General features: G+C 43.9%; 1 protein-coding gene across 5 annotated transcripts in view; it reads left to right on the top strand.

Annotated features, from left to right (window-relative positions):
• ralgps2 (Ral GEF with PH domain and SH3 binding motif 2) overlaps positions 1-13,704 on the top strand; it is a 65,373-nt gene that overhangs the window by 25,399 nt on the left and 26,270 nt on the right. For all 5 annotated transcript variants that reach the window (XM_029429274.1, XM_029429277.1, XM_029429275.1 and 2 more), the window contains 4 exons: positions 5,392-5,475; positions 9,458-9,547; positions 9,644-9,736; positions 10,751-10,877. In XM_029429274.1, the coding sequence (XP_029285134.1) occupies positions 5,392-5,475; positions 9,458-9,547; positions 9,644-9,736; positions 10,751-10,877 (394 nt within the window). The remainder of the gene's footprint in view (positions 1-5,391; positions 5,476-9,457; positions 9,548-9,643; positions 9,737-10,750; positions 10,878-13,704) is intronic.

The following is a 13,704-nucleotide window of genomic DNA, read 5'->3' as shown; positions in this document are numbered from 1 at the left end:
TATAATATGTATACGTGAGAGCCCCATAGAGCGAGATTTAGTGTCCAAACACTGTTCTGAGAGCTCAGGTTTATTTCTACATGTGTATATGACGCACAGACAGACATTCTGGCATGAGCTGGAAAAATTACCCCAGACAGGATTGCAGTACAACAGGGGATCTGATTAACTCAAGTGTTCCAACGCTGACATGGAGCAGATGTGTGGAGAGCAGCCTGAAAGGGCTAGCCAAAAAAGATAAGTGTCTGTCACAATGGCAATAAAAGATCACATGAGAGCTGTGGGTGGAGACACCAAAAGATGGCGTAAAATCTGGGCAAGAGTCAAAGTTCACTATTCTCTCTTCTTCCAAACTGTGGCGTTATAAAGCGGTGGGACATATGGATGACGAAGCGATCGGACCAGTGTTTCTGAATAACTCTTTGATATCTAAGAAGTCTCGAGAGAGCCGGGTTCAAAAGCTCTGAGCTGGAACGCATGCCACTCTGACACAGCAGACGGCACGGACTCTAAACACATCTGCTTTCGATGGTGGGTTAAGTGACAGCCCATAAGGCATCGCCATGCATGAGGCGTGCTGTGATTTACTTCATGTACGTAACGGACCCTCGTCGGCACAATACCCACGCTTCTCATTGCGAACAAAATGGGATCAGAGTAATGGAGAGCCGTTGAGCACAGCGTCGACGGAGTGCATCGACCAGAAGTAAATTTTTGGATGGTAAACTAATCTGTAGTGCAGAGCAGATGTTTTATGTACAGCCCTCCACTGAATTGCTGATATGTTCTTTGGCTTTTGGTTTGCAAAGTGACATGCCATTGAAATGACACGATGGATCATAGAGAGGGGGACGGGGAAGGATGCAAGGGACTTGTAGATAAATCGCCTTTTCTCATCTAAATGTACGAGGCAGTGATTACTAATGGGTTGTAACAACGCCATCGATATGGTTTTATCCAGAAGGAACTGGTTTGGTAGTGTGGATAGATCAGCTGACACGAGACATGTAGCGAGTAAAATGATGTGCAAGTGAAAAAAGGACCTTGTGGGACTTTTCCTCCCGTCATCTCTCTGTTTTCATGTCCCAGTAGACCATTTCATAATCAGACGTGCGGCGAGGATCTACAGCTGGATGTTTATGAAACGAAGGCCGAGAGGAAAAGAGCAATTGAATGATGTAGAGGGACTTGAAGAGGGTGGGGGGGCTGCCTGCCGTTGTTTTTAACATACAGTCATGACAACAGCCAAGTTGGTAATTTAGAAGCTTTGGCTGGCAAGCTTCAGCTCTCAGGGAATAGCTATCGGATTGCATTTTACGTACCGATGAGAAGTATGTCAGTACCTCTCATGTCTGAGCACCCGGCGCAGAAATCCTCTGGACAGATTGAAGGTCTCATGTGAGACGACGAAAACTTGTAGTTGGAGGCGAGTAACGTTTCACACACTCGGGCCGGTCTCGCCTGCAGGCTTAAATGTTTTCCAGCACTGATTGTGAGATAAAAGACATTTACTCAAATATTGCGTTTCTGTCATACAGTCACAACGCCGTGTGAGACGTGAAAGCTGTTGAGTGCAGTTTCTGTCCCGGTCGTCTGCACATGTTGTTTTCTGGCGAAGGGATTAGACAATAATTGCTAGACAACGAACACAGAAGGGAATCCCACCCACACTACAAGCCTGTCAGCATGATAGGTCAATACTCATTCATCATGCTGACAGGTGGAGAAATTAATGTTTTGGCAGTAGAGACAGAAAAACCACAGGGACAAGGTTTTCCTTGTCAAAGAGAATTTTGTTAAAACATTTAGATTAAGTTAGAATAAAGGTGCCGATGGAATACTTATAGAATCTGTCAAAAAGCAGTGGAAGAGTTCATCTGAACCAGGGGTCTTCAACGTTTTTCAGGCCAAGGACCCCCAAACTGGTGTAGCATGGGCCCCCTGCTTCAAATGAAGGGGGGGGGGGGGGAGAAGAGTGCTGTCGGAGTTCTGTGCGAGGGGGAGGGTGGAAAAGATGTGAATGTGCAAAGATTTCTATTTATTTAAAAAAAACTATTTTGTAAAAATGTTTTGCTTTATCTACAAACCCCCCCCCCCCCTCCTGCAGTACCTCTGCGGACCCCCTGTTGAAGACCTATGATCTAAACACATTTAATGACCTAACTCATATTTAATGTGTTATCTCTGCTCCACCGTTCTTTTACAATATAACAGTAAATATTCTGATGATCTCTTACTGTTATCTAGAAAATGCACTTTGCAGTATTCATATTGAAACATGCATTTACTATCCATGAAAGATGGCCTGTACAACCATAAGAATCATGGAGAGTACATGTACTAAAAGAGTCTTCTGGAAAAGTAATTATTTCCATGGTGTACACCGCAAGGTAATGGAGGCTGCTGCTGGCTTGTAGGTCCAGGGTCTGTAGTTTTAGAACTGTCTGACGGAGACGATAATGCATTTTACGGCCTTCTTTTCCCTTTTTATTCTTCCTTGTATTTACTGTTCTGCTCGCTTTCTTTTTTCTTTTTCTTTTACCAGAACAGATGAACAGGTAAATCTGTAGGCCAGTAAATTTGGCACAACTCTGCTGTCTGTCAAAGGTTCCACTGTCTCACTACAAGTTAAAATACAGATCAGCAACAGACGCATCTTCATATTTTCCATTGTACTGCTTCCTGTCATCCTCGGTATATCTCCACAATCTCTGCTCTTCTTGCCGCAAAACCTTCTTTTGTCGTTCTCACTTCTTTTTCCACGCTGTTTCTATTGGCCTTTCATGTCTTGGCCTGTGGCCTCTCCCTGATATTCCCTGGGATCCCAACACTTGAGTTTTTCCATTTACACAATGAATTGCTGTGGTGTCTTACATGAGGTCATCACAATTCGTGGTTTAGCTGCAGCTGGTTATCTTATTCAGCCTTATACAGTTGTTTATGTAATGCTCCTCACAATGTTTGCAAAACAGAGTCAAATCAACACAAAGCTGAGTGAAGGGACATGGACTTCTAGAAATGGTCATTTTAGGGTTGTTTTGGTAAAAGTTTGGTTTGGTAATGCGGTTTGAAGTTCGGTAAAGACTCTGAATATTCAAGGTGGAGACTTTCCATGGGGGTTGATAAAATAGAAATATAGGAGTTGTTTGCTCCGGCTGTATTTACCATGTCAAATGCCAAAGCTGACGTCAGTTTTCCTTCACAGCCCTCATGTTAGCTATACGTACCCAGACAGCGCAGATACAGCCAGCTTCTAGCAGCGCCACAGGGCTGTGCTTTAATAAAAATACTGCACAGCCAGACCAGCATGTGGAAATGATGGGCTGTCTGTGGCTTGGCGGAGCATGCTTTTTTACTGCGCTCTTTTTATTGCTGCATTTAAAATCCTCTCTTTACCAGAGCTGCCTCGTCAAAGCCTTTCTCCATCGACTCGGCTTTTGTTTCCTGAGTGTGAAATGAGACTATAAATGCGAAAGAAAAATAAAGGAAATTAAACCCTAATTGTTTCTTGAAAAGCTATGGATCTCTGTAGACCTGCTGCCTAAACACACACGAGGCACTGCCCTTGGTTATTACACAACAGCTGAATAATAATGGAGCGTGAATTTCTGCAAGCTTTGCGTGATGGACAGATGGAGAGAGTGTTAGAATAGAAGACAGGCCAGGTGGTCCAGGGTTGAAAGGGGCATGTAGGTGGTTGAAATGTTGTGGTCTTGGTGAGAGAGGGAGACGTAGGACTCCTGTGTGCCTCTTCACGTGTGCACCACCTACCTGGGTGGTCAGGTGGTGGTCTGAGCTGCGAGACACACGAACACACCCACCTCCCACTAACTTTGGCACGTCTTTGTTTAAGAATCATCACCGTTTTGTGTGTGGAAGCTGGAGAGGAGACTGATTGACACGATGGCAGGAAGAAGGGAAGCGCTTATTTAAAGAGGACAGACGTTAAATAAACGATGAGCTCTCCTCGGTGAGACGGGCTAGTGTCTCCTGACAACATGCGCCGACAACGAGGAGGCTCCACACAGGCTTGTAAACCTTGTGGCAAGATGCTGTTAGGTGTTCTACAATGCTGTCTTTTACAGTCTTAGCACCATCCCTTCATCTCCTCTCCACTTTTTCCTCTCCTCGTATCCTTATCCCGACTCAGGCACCATAGGCCCGGGCGGGGGGGGGGGGGGGGCCGTGCATCACCTCGCCCATGCATGAATGTCAGCTTTTAACATCTGTATTTGATATGATGCCCCTCCGGCTGCCTCTAACAACTCACCCTTGACTGAGCACGGCTTCTCTTCGTGAGGAGCCTTCCCGATGCGGTCCAACTTGTGGACGAGTTGTTAGCAGTTCACTAGAGGTTGTGTGTGTGTGAGGGGGGGGGGGGGGGGGGGGGGGGGCTGCAGTGTGATTCAGCTGTTCATCTTGTAGCCCAAGTCGGCTGGGCTGGCAGGGATTAAGAGGGGAACATTTTTCCTACTGTTACGTCAGTGTCCCTGGCCTCCGGACAGCCTGCAGGGGCCAAAGGAGGGACTGGGTTCCCCTTGCAGTGTCTGTGTGGTCTGCGTTGTTACTTCATCACTGAGAACGGCAGCCAAGGCCAAACTGAGTCAAACCTGGTACTCAGAAAGAGATTACGGTTTGTGTTGTTGGACTTTTCTCTGTTAAAGTTCCAAAATCACCGCCATTGCCTTTTTAAATTAAAGCAGTGTACGGAAATATTAGAATTTTTTTTAATTTCATTTTCAGTGCATACATTTAATGATCATTTTACAAAAATAATAAATGTAAAAAGGGTAGATGCAATAAGCTAAGGCTTATAATAATGACTTATTATTGCTTATTTAATATTTTTTAGATGTGTATTTAAGTTTTCTAATCAAAATAAACTAAATGAAACTAAACCCTCGGCAGCTGGCTGAAATGTTTATCACATAAACCCTGTGTTCATGGCGTGCAGGAGCCTCCTCCCACACAGAAAACACTACATTACATTTAGGTGTGGGTGTTCCAGGGCAGGACTAAATGGGGCAGAGTTATCGTTAATGTTATTAGTTACACTGGGGGTTTTCCTGCTACGGCAACTCAAGATATTTAGGGTTAAATTCAGGAGTCAGTGCATAGCTTGGTTACAAATTGGAATAGCTGTAATCAATAATGAGTGCCGAGTTTCACACTTCCTGCTCAGCTTCACCTGTTTGTCATATATTAATCAGTCTTGAGACTTCCACTGAATCAGCCTCTTCTTTTCTTCCTCCTCCTCTGCTTTTCTCTCCTATCATCATATCCTGCACTCTGCCTTCTCTCCACTTCCCACTGAGTGACCTCTGCTCTGACATGACTGTTTAGTTCATTCAGTAAAATATCAGTTTCCCTGATTTTTTTGTGTATTTTCAGGAGCTGTCAAGCTGCGGCTGGAACAAGAAGGAGAAGCACAGCTCTGCTCCAAATGTCGTGGCCTTTACTCGCAGGTTCAACCAGGTGAGATGCATTCAGTTATGTCACATTAAGTACTACCTCAGGTCTCTCCCCCAAAAAAAGAGAAGAAAGACAAATCCCTGTTGCAATGTTAAAGATTTATGAGCCTAGGCCTTGGAGAAATGGAGAGATTTCAGTTCCTCTTTCCATCGTGTCCTCTGCCTCCATCCTCCAAGTACTAAATCACCGGCCCAGCTCTCCCAGAGGCGGTGTTTTTGAAGCCCTGCTTTCCATGGCAGCGCCTAATGATCTCCATGTCGCCTGCCTGCTATTCATTTTCAACATAAATAGTCCCCAGGTGAAACGTGTTTGACGGAAGGTAGTTTAATTTGCCCTTAGCTTGTCCTTGGTTCTGGCACTTGCAAAGTTATTAATGCACTTCATGTTGGTGCAGCACGTGTGGAAACATAACCAAATGTATGCATAAGAGTGTATGGCATGCTCCCCCAAGTGCCCTGTGAAATAATCAACAGGAAGTTGTGGGTAATGATGTAAGGGGCAGCCGTGCCCTTTAATCCCCTTCCAGTATTATTGCCAGGCTCCTTTCAGACACACTTCACTGCCCTCCAGTATAAATATGAGACGATCTAAGAAGAATGTGTAGCTGTGGAAACTTCTCCATGTATAGCAGATCCCAAACGGTGATTCAAGATGTTAGCTGCACACTTTGCAGCTGCCAGAGAGCCAAGGAAAATGAGCTTTTTGGATAATGGGACTTGGGAGGGCAGAGAGTCCCAGAAAGCTCCTTTAGAATGAGGCGAAGCCATATTCTCCTCTTCCTTCAGTCCAGCCAATGGAGCAGAAGAGAACTGGCCAGGATTTAACAGGCGGCAAGCGGAGACTTATTAAGAGCCCATTAGGATCAATGAACAATCAGCTTTTATTGTCTTTCTGTGCCGAGAAAAATCATCAACTTTCATACAGCAGTCAAAAAGTAAATGGGACATCATTACAGCAGTAATACAGACTTAGTGGTGATTATAACAAAATGAGAACAGACTATATTCACATGCTCCTGTGATGGTCCCATTTCCAGAGTTGGATAATTATTCTTCCGACTTTCGGTGCGTTGTGTTCATGAGCTTTAAATTATAATATGAAAACAACATGGACTTCACAATTAGGATTAGTTGTAGGTCTAGTTTAAAGCTCACTGTTTCCAGTATTTGCATGACAGCAAAGATCATCAGGTGAGCCATGAAATGTGGGCCATCATTTTGGCAGACTTTCCAAGTTGTTGTTCCGTCTCGAGGGGGCGTTCACATACATCTTCCTAGCCGGGAACACATTTTCCAATCACGCTGACACCACATGAATGCGGCACAAACGCTAGTCTAGCAGCGTTAAGGAAAGTGAAACTTAGTTTGTGCATCTGCCCCCTGATTTGGATCCTCTCCAAATTTAAGTGGGATCTTACTTTTGCACATGATTCACCTTTCCACCAAGTTTTCCCGTAATCCTGCGGACAGACCAACAGACAAACCGAGGCGGAAACATAACCTCCTTGGCCGAGGCAATTACGAATTTGCATTTATTATGTAAATGGTGCAGTCAGAGAACAGTAAAGAACTGACGTGACTTATTCTCGAATGGGCATCGGCTGCAATTGTTAACGTTTACAAGGACTCATCACCGACTTATTCCAGCTCATTGTTGGTGAAACTCATGGTTCTTAACACGGGTCTGGAAATCAGATCACTTCACGTCTGTCCGTCAGCTGTCGTCCCTATCTTTGGCCAGATCTTCATCTCCATCCCATCTCTTCCTCCCCTCAGGCCATTAAACACATTGATCCACAGCTATGAGCTTTGTGGCTGGATCCGTCTGCTTCCGCCTATTTATGATTATTGTGTGCTGGGGCTTGGCAGCTCCACCTGGAGGCCCTGATACACTCATAAACACAGTCCCAAAAAGACATGATCTTAGCTTCAGGACATAATACGAGATCTGTAAAAACAAGACAAACCCCCATAATCCCAAATCCCTCGCTCAGTCTCACACTTGTGAATGCATTTATGTAGAGCACTGCCACCCTTTAGTGATGTCATTGCTGTTTGGTTTTGGAGGCCAAGGCTGTCGAGGACACGGGCTCTGTAATGAGCCCCTGTGGTAAAAACGATTTGGACAGACACACTTTGTCCAAATTGACCTCACATATCAAGTTAGACCACTGAGGAAACTAAATGTGAAGCTGCAGCTTGTTTTGCTCCCAGATTGGAATCACATTTTACAGTCAATGGAAACTCCTGTCTACTGTAAACTGAAGGTAGAAGGAACATGTCACCACAAGTTTGAGAGTTGTTTTCTTGAGAGAGAGCTGCTTCTTGACATGAGGTCACTGTCTCAAGGCGAGAGATGCAAATTAAAGTCGAAGCCAATGGAAGTCAGGGACCACAGTCTATGTATTCTTTGTCTATTTCCATCACACCCTCACCTTTTTATAGACTTCTTCATGAAGTGGTGAAAATGAAACCATATGGCTTTTCTGATGATGCAGTACCTGCAAAGATTGAGCGTGTGTTATGTGTTTATAAAAGAAGAGAGAGGGAGTAGTTGGATGAATTTTATCTCTTCACTCTTCAGCTCCTCTTCCCTGAAACAAAAAGAACTCCAGGGTCTGTTTCCAGGAAAAAGTAGGCAAAGCCAGCTGTAGGTGTAAGAAAAATAAATGGATATATTGAGCTATCGGTCTTGTCGACATTAATTTGACCACGATTCAGTTTTTTTTTTTTTTATTGTGATGAATTGTTTTGTTTTAGTTGTACTGGATGAATGTGCTGGTGTTAATATGTTGATGTGTGCTTGTAGATTTATCTGTTTAGTTGTTTGTGTTGTAGAGATTATGTGATGGTGTTTTTTTAGTTGAATGTTCTGAGTGTACCTGCCCAGTTACTGCAGATGGAAAATAGCTTATAGCTAAATCTGGCATAAATATATATATATATTTTTTTTTGATGAATGTTTTTTTTATGCATGGTCCTCATTTAATAAAGACTAATAATACAATAAAAAAACGGCTTAAAATTAGTACACTTAATTTCTAGACACGCACACAAGAAGCACATCTAGGGGTCTTTGGCTTGAATGGAGGAATGTTGACCACATTGGCGAAGGCAATGAATCAAGCACATACTCAAATCAGAAGAGAAGAATGGGCATGGAGCAAAGTGAGAGAATAATTCAGAAAGCGATAAAAGTCTGTGTTAGAAATAAAAGTAAAGATGGCCCGTATGCTTTGGACGGTCTTATCAGAACACAATGTGCAGACAGCTGTGGGCTTTGAATGCCCTCAGAGCTCTGCAGCGCTGAAGCTAACTTCCCTTCCCATTACCTCCTCTCTACCTCTTCTCCTTTTTCCTCTTTCCATTCCCTCTGTCCCCGGGGCTTTAATACTGATTGATTCACTGACGTGTGTGTGTGTGTGTGTGTGTGTGTGTACGTGTAATCAGAACTTTGGCTTAACCGCATTCCCCTCAAAGAGACAGATTTCCAACATCATTCTTGGTCTGGCCAAGTACACACGTACACACACACACACACCCACACACACACACTCCTTTTTCAGTCGACATATTAGGAGTTATGGTGTGTATCAGTTGTGTAATCAGTTGGAATCTGTTGGATTTTCCTCTGAAGCTCTTGTTTTTCATCAAGAGCTAATTTATAATGGAATCTAATGGAGCGTTCCCGTTAGCAGTCTGCCCTCTGCTCTCCTGCTCCACTTTGTACTGGTTTCAGTCCAGAGTTGTCATGACTGTCTGTCCATGCCTTGGCTCCAGACTCAAAGACTGGAGGTTTAACAAAGCACAACACTCCGTCTTTCTTTGTACACACCTGAAACCCTCATTCTTTCTTAGGAGAGTGCAACACATGAGAGATAAAGTTTTCCGTGTCATCAGTTTTGCAGCATCCTGGTTCTGATGTTGGTGAGTTTGTGAGAGTTGTTTGGTGCCGTAATCTCTTTTTGTGCACGTTTTTTTTCTAGACGAGTTTCTGGGTGGTACGAGAGATCCTCCATGCGCAGACGTTGAAGATCAGAGCTGAGGTGCTGAGTCTCTACATTCGCACTGCCAAGGTACACGCTTCCACGCTTAACTTTACATTGTTGTATCCTTATGGGTGTATTGTAAACCCAAAGTAATGTTTGCTCTTTGTACTTCCCTTTTTATAGAAACTGTGTGACATGAACAACCTCCATGCGGTCATGGCTGTGGTGTCAGCGTTACAAAGTGCCCCCATCTTCAGGCTTACCAAAACATGGGCGGTGAGTACAGTATATTTGCCTTTAGTTTGAAGGCAAGTCTGGTTTATTAGTAGAGTGCTGTCAATAAACTGGGATGTCACACAGATCTGTACCAAAACACTGGAAACATAAACGAAGGCTAATAAAAACTATCACACAAGTGACATGACACGATGAATGGCTCAGGGAAAACAAATAAATGAAGAGGACTGTTTAGAACATTCGGAAAAAACCTTGAATTCACCCTTTTCACCCCGTCCTATTCTGTCATCTCTTAGTGCAGTCAACCCGTCCTTTAGTGACATACCCAGCAACTTCACACAGATTCTTAGCAGATTTAATGCGGGAACTTTTTGAACACGTTATTCAAGAGTGTGAGGGATTACCAATCCGTTTCAGTTTTCTCATTGAAGATGTAGAGCTTACATAAGGGCATGATGATGCTCTGATGTAATGGTGGAACAGTCTTATACCCGGCTCCACAAAACCACAGGAAATTATTTTGGTCAGTCAGCAAATGCTTTTGCTGGCCAAGGCATAGCTCACCTGCTTCTTAAAAGACAGAAGGACACACGCACATGCACACGCACACGCACACACACACTAGCATGCAAACAGCCTGTGTCTACCTGGAACGCTGCACACTTTGGCACTGTGGGCAGTTCATTAGAACAAGCAACCAGCTAGAGAGTAATGGTTTTATTCTGCACAACATAACTGCATTCTGACATTGACAGCTGCAACTCAAAGCAGAATATTAAGGGATTTTCTACTTATTTTACAAATGGGTGGCAAATATTTCAAATGCCATTGTTTGAACAGTCTTACAATGGTTACACAATTGACTCCAGCAACATACCCTTCAAAGAATTGTTTGTGAAAGGGGTGACTGAAAATGTGTAAATTGAAAAGAAACACTTTATCAGATTTCACTTATTAGTAAGTGCAGCTGAATGAACTTAAATTATGTCATTGTATTTCTCCTAGCCCGTATGTGTTGCTAAACCATTATCCATCAATCAATCCCTCCCACAGTTACTGAGTCGGAAGGACAAGGCCACGTTTGATCGTCTCGACTACCTGATGTCCAAAGAAGACAACTATAAACGTCTGAGGGACTACATAAGCAGCCAGAGCATGGTCTCTTGTATACCATACCTAGGTAACAGACACAAACACACACACACAACATGATCTTTGAAGGATGCACTAAGGTGCCATTACTTTGAGCTTCATATCTTTATTGGCTGTTTACGGGCCAAAGGCTAATCTAAGGACAAATCGTGGAAATGAGCTGCCTCTGCATGTGTGTCTGGTACCTTTTTTATCTCCAGCATTATTCAGTCATCAGTCGCGTTTTATCGTCTGTTCTTCTGCTTCTCAGTACTTCCTTTTAATAAGCTGCTTGTTTTCACCGTAGCCTCTAAATTTGTACCCTGTCATTCAATTTCCTGGGTTATCATTTTACTCTGCTTCTTGGAGTTCAGGAATGTCAAACACAAATTTACTCCTCACGTCGTGAAACATCTCAAAGCAGCTTGAACAAACGGATGAATCAGTGAGAAATAAAAACAAAGAAAGATATATTTCTCCATAATTATTTATACCCGCTCTCTTTCTTTGGCTCCACAGTATCACACAGGAATCCCTCATGTGTTTTGCAGGGGAAACTTTCACTGTGATGTAAGAGTGGATACACGTGCGTTTTGGTTTTATTGCTGTACTGTTTGTTCTTGTTTTAATGATGACGATCGGATTGCTTTGATGTTCTTTGCCACCTCAGCTGTTTCTCTTCTAGCAATCAGGCTTGCATCATGGCTACTGCTGTGTTATTCAAACTTGGTATGTACCAACAAATGCAAACACGAGCACAAACGGAGAGCTCAAGAGTCTGTTTGTCATTTTCCCCATTGCGCTCCGTCACGGAAGTCTGGAAGCGATGACAAACTGGCAAATGAGGGCCCTTTCACAGCTTTAGCTTTGCATTTGTCTCCCGGTATAACTGTATGTCCTCCTCATTGTATGTGTATGTGAAGACGAAGGGAAGACTTTCCGTTTGGTAAGCGTTTCAGCGATGCGTGACTAGTTGGTCGTTATTAGGATAGAGTCTCCTTGTGTTGTAAATCCTTGTACGTGTGAGTGGGATTGTGTTTCCTTCCAGTCTAAGCCTGTCAATGATGCGTGTGGCTGTGTGATGTGTGACCAGCTGGCTGTCCTTGGGGTTGCACCGAGCCAAGTTGGCACAAAGGAAGGAAATCACCACTCTCTTGTTCTCGGACGTCCTCCGCCATCATAAATCCACCAAATCCCTCTGAGGGGAAATTGGGAATGAATGAGCGGGAGACTGAAAGCTGCGGTGCTTGTTCCAGATCATCACTCCCAACATAAGTGCTGAGTGTGTAATTGCTGAACTTGGGTTGGGGGGGGGGGGGGCTTTCTCCTGATGTGTTTGTGCACATGTTTACCTCTCTGGTCACTAAACACAGCGCCTGTTGAAGCTCAAATTAAAGTCCCAACCCATAGCTCAGTGCTTTTTACACCACGGGAGGGTTAACTTCTACAAAGTGTATATGTGTATTTTTGCCACTTGTGTGACTTCCTATCATGTTTCTGACTCGGCTCCATCTGCATCTTTTGAAGGTGTGATGCTTATCTGTGGTGATAAGGAAGCTGGACAAAGAGCCCTGTGTGTGCTGTGTAGTCACTGAGCTTTGCTTTTTCTACAGTGCTGCATTTGTGTGTGTGTGTGTGTGTGTGTGTGTGTGTGACTGTGTGAACCCTGACCTGCTATTAGGCTTGGCAGACACAGCCCCCTCCTGTCTGCGCTCACCACAGGGCCAGCCTGTTTAATGCTCAGATGATCTTGTTCCTGTTCTCTGGCCAATCATGCAAAGACAGAGAGCCCACAGAAATGTATGGCTCCACTGTGACAAGACGCACACACTTTTAAAGTGTTTCCCCCGACTCGTTATGCTTTCACCTTCACGTCTACACTGGCCACTTAGCAAAAGCAGCAAAGCAGCTGCAGTCCTCTAACGCTGTGTACACTGATTTTGTTCAGTGAATTGGACGAACTGCTGTGCATTCAAGTGTTTTGCCAACCCCCTCAGCACCAATACACAATCATGGAGTTACATTTGTAAGAGATGAAAACACTGATATAAGGCTTTGGATTGCAGTTGGCACAGTTGCAGTGGTGTATCTGTTCTGTTAGACGGATGAGTGAAAAATGCAGCTGAAACGTGCCCTGCGTAACGCTGAATAGAGTGTTAGCGAGAGCTGATAGTTCTCGTGTCATTTTCCATCAATCAATTTTTTTGTCACTACACTAATGAACAGTGAAATATAAGCCTGCAGTTCCTTCATTTTATACATTAGAAACGGGCAGAAAAAGTGGTTTTCTGGGTGGTTGGGATCCTTAATGATTTCCCTAGCCTTATTCATGAAGTGCCTCATTACTGGGATCCTTTAATAGCCATTTGGTCTCTGTCAGTGTAAAAAGACTACAGAGGACCCTTGACTCTCTTCTTCTCCAGCATGCTGGGGTAGCTGTGGGACACGAGCCACACTGTGTGGAATAATGAATGTAGGGGAAAGCACCAGGGCTAAGGTGTCATATGTGTCAGATAAGAAATGGCAGCAGACTGAGGGGATCCTACTGATCTACAGTACAGTTCATTGTTCATTGATTGACAGTATTTTAGATGACTGACAGCAAGCCAACATGTCGGTTTGGTTGGTTCACTGCGTTTGTGGGTATGTGAGCTAAAAATATGATGACTGTCTGTCTGAGTTTCTCCTCCTGCAGCGTTTGTGTCAGATGGCTCCTATCTGTTCTGACTTACAGTTCCTCAGAGGGAAAGGTCCACAGGGGAGCCACAATTTCAAGATGTACATTTGTGTTTTAGGAAAAGAAAAGCTCAGTTTAAGTGCAAGGAATGTAGCCCTCCTTCTTTTCCCAATTTGTCTTTCTCTGGCCCTTTTATCAT

Source organism: Cottoperca gobio, chromosome 4 (genome assembly GCF_900634415.1).
Source record: "Cottoperca gobio chromosome 4, fCotGob3.1, whole genome shotgun sequence".
NCBI lineage: Eukaryota > Metazoa > Chordata > Actinopteri > Perciformes > Bovichtidae > Cottoperca > Cottoperca gobio.
This window is presented reverse-complemented; position numbering and strand designations above follow the sequence as displayed.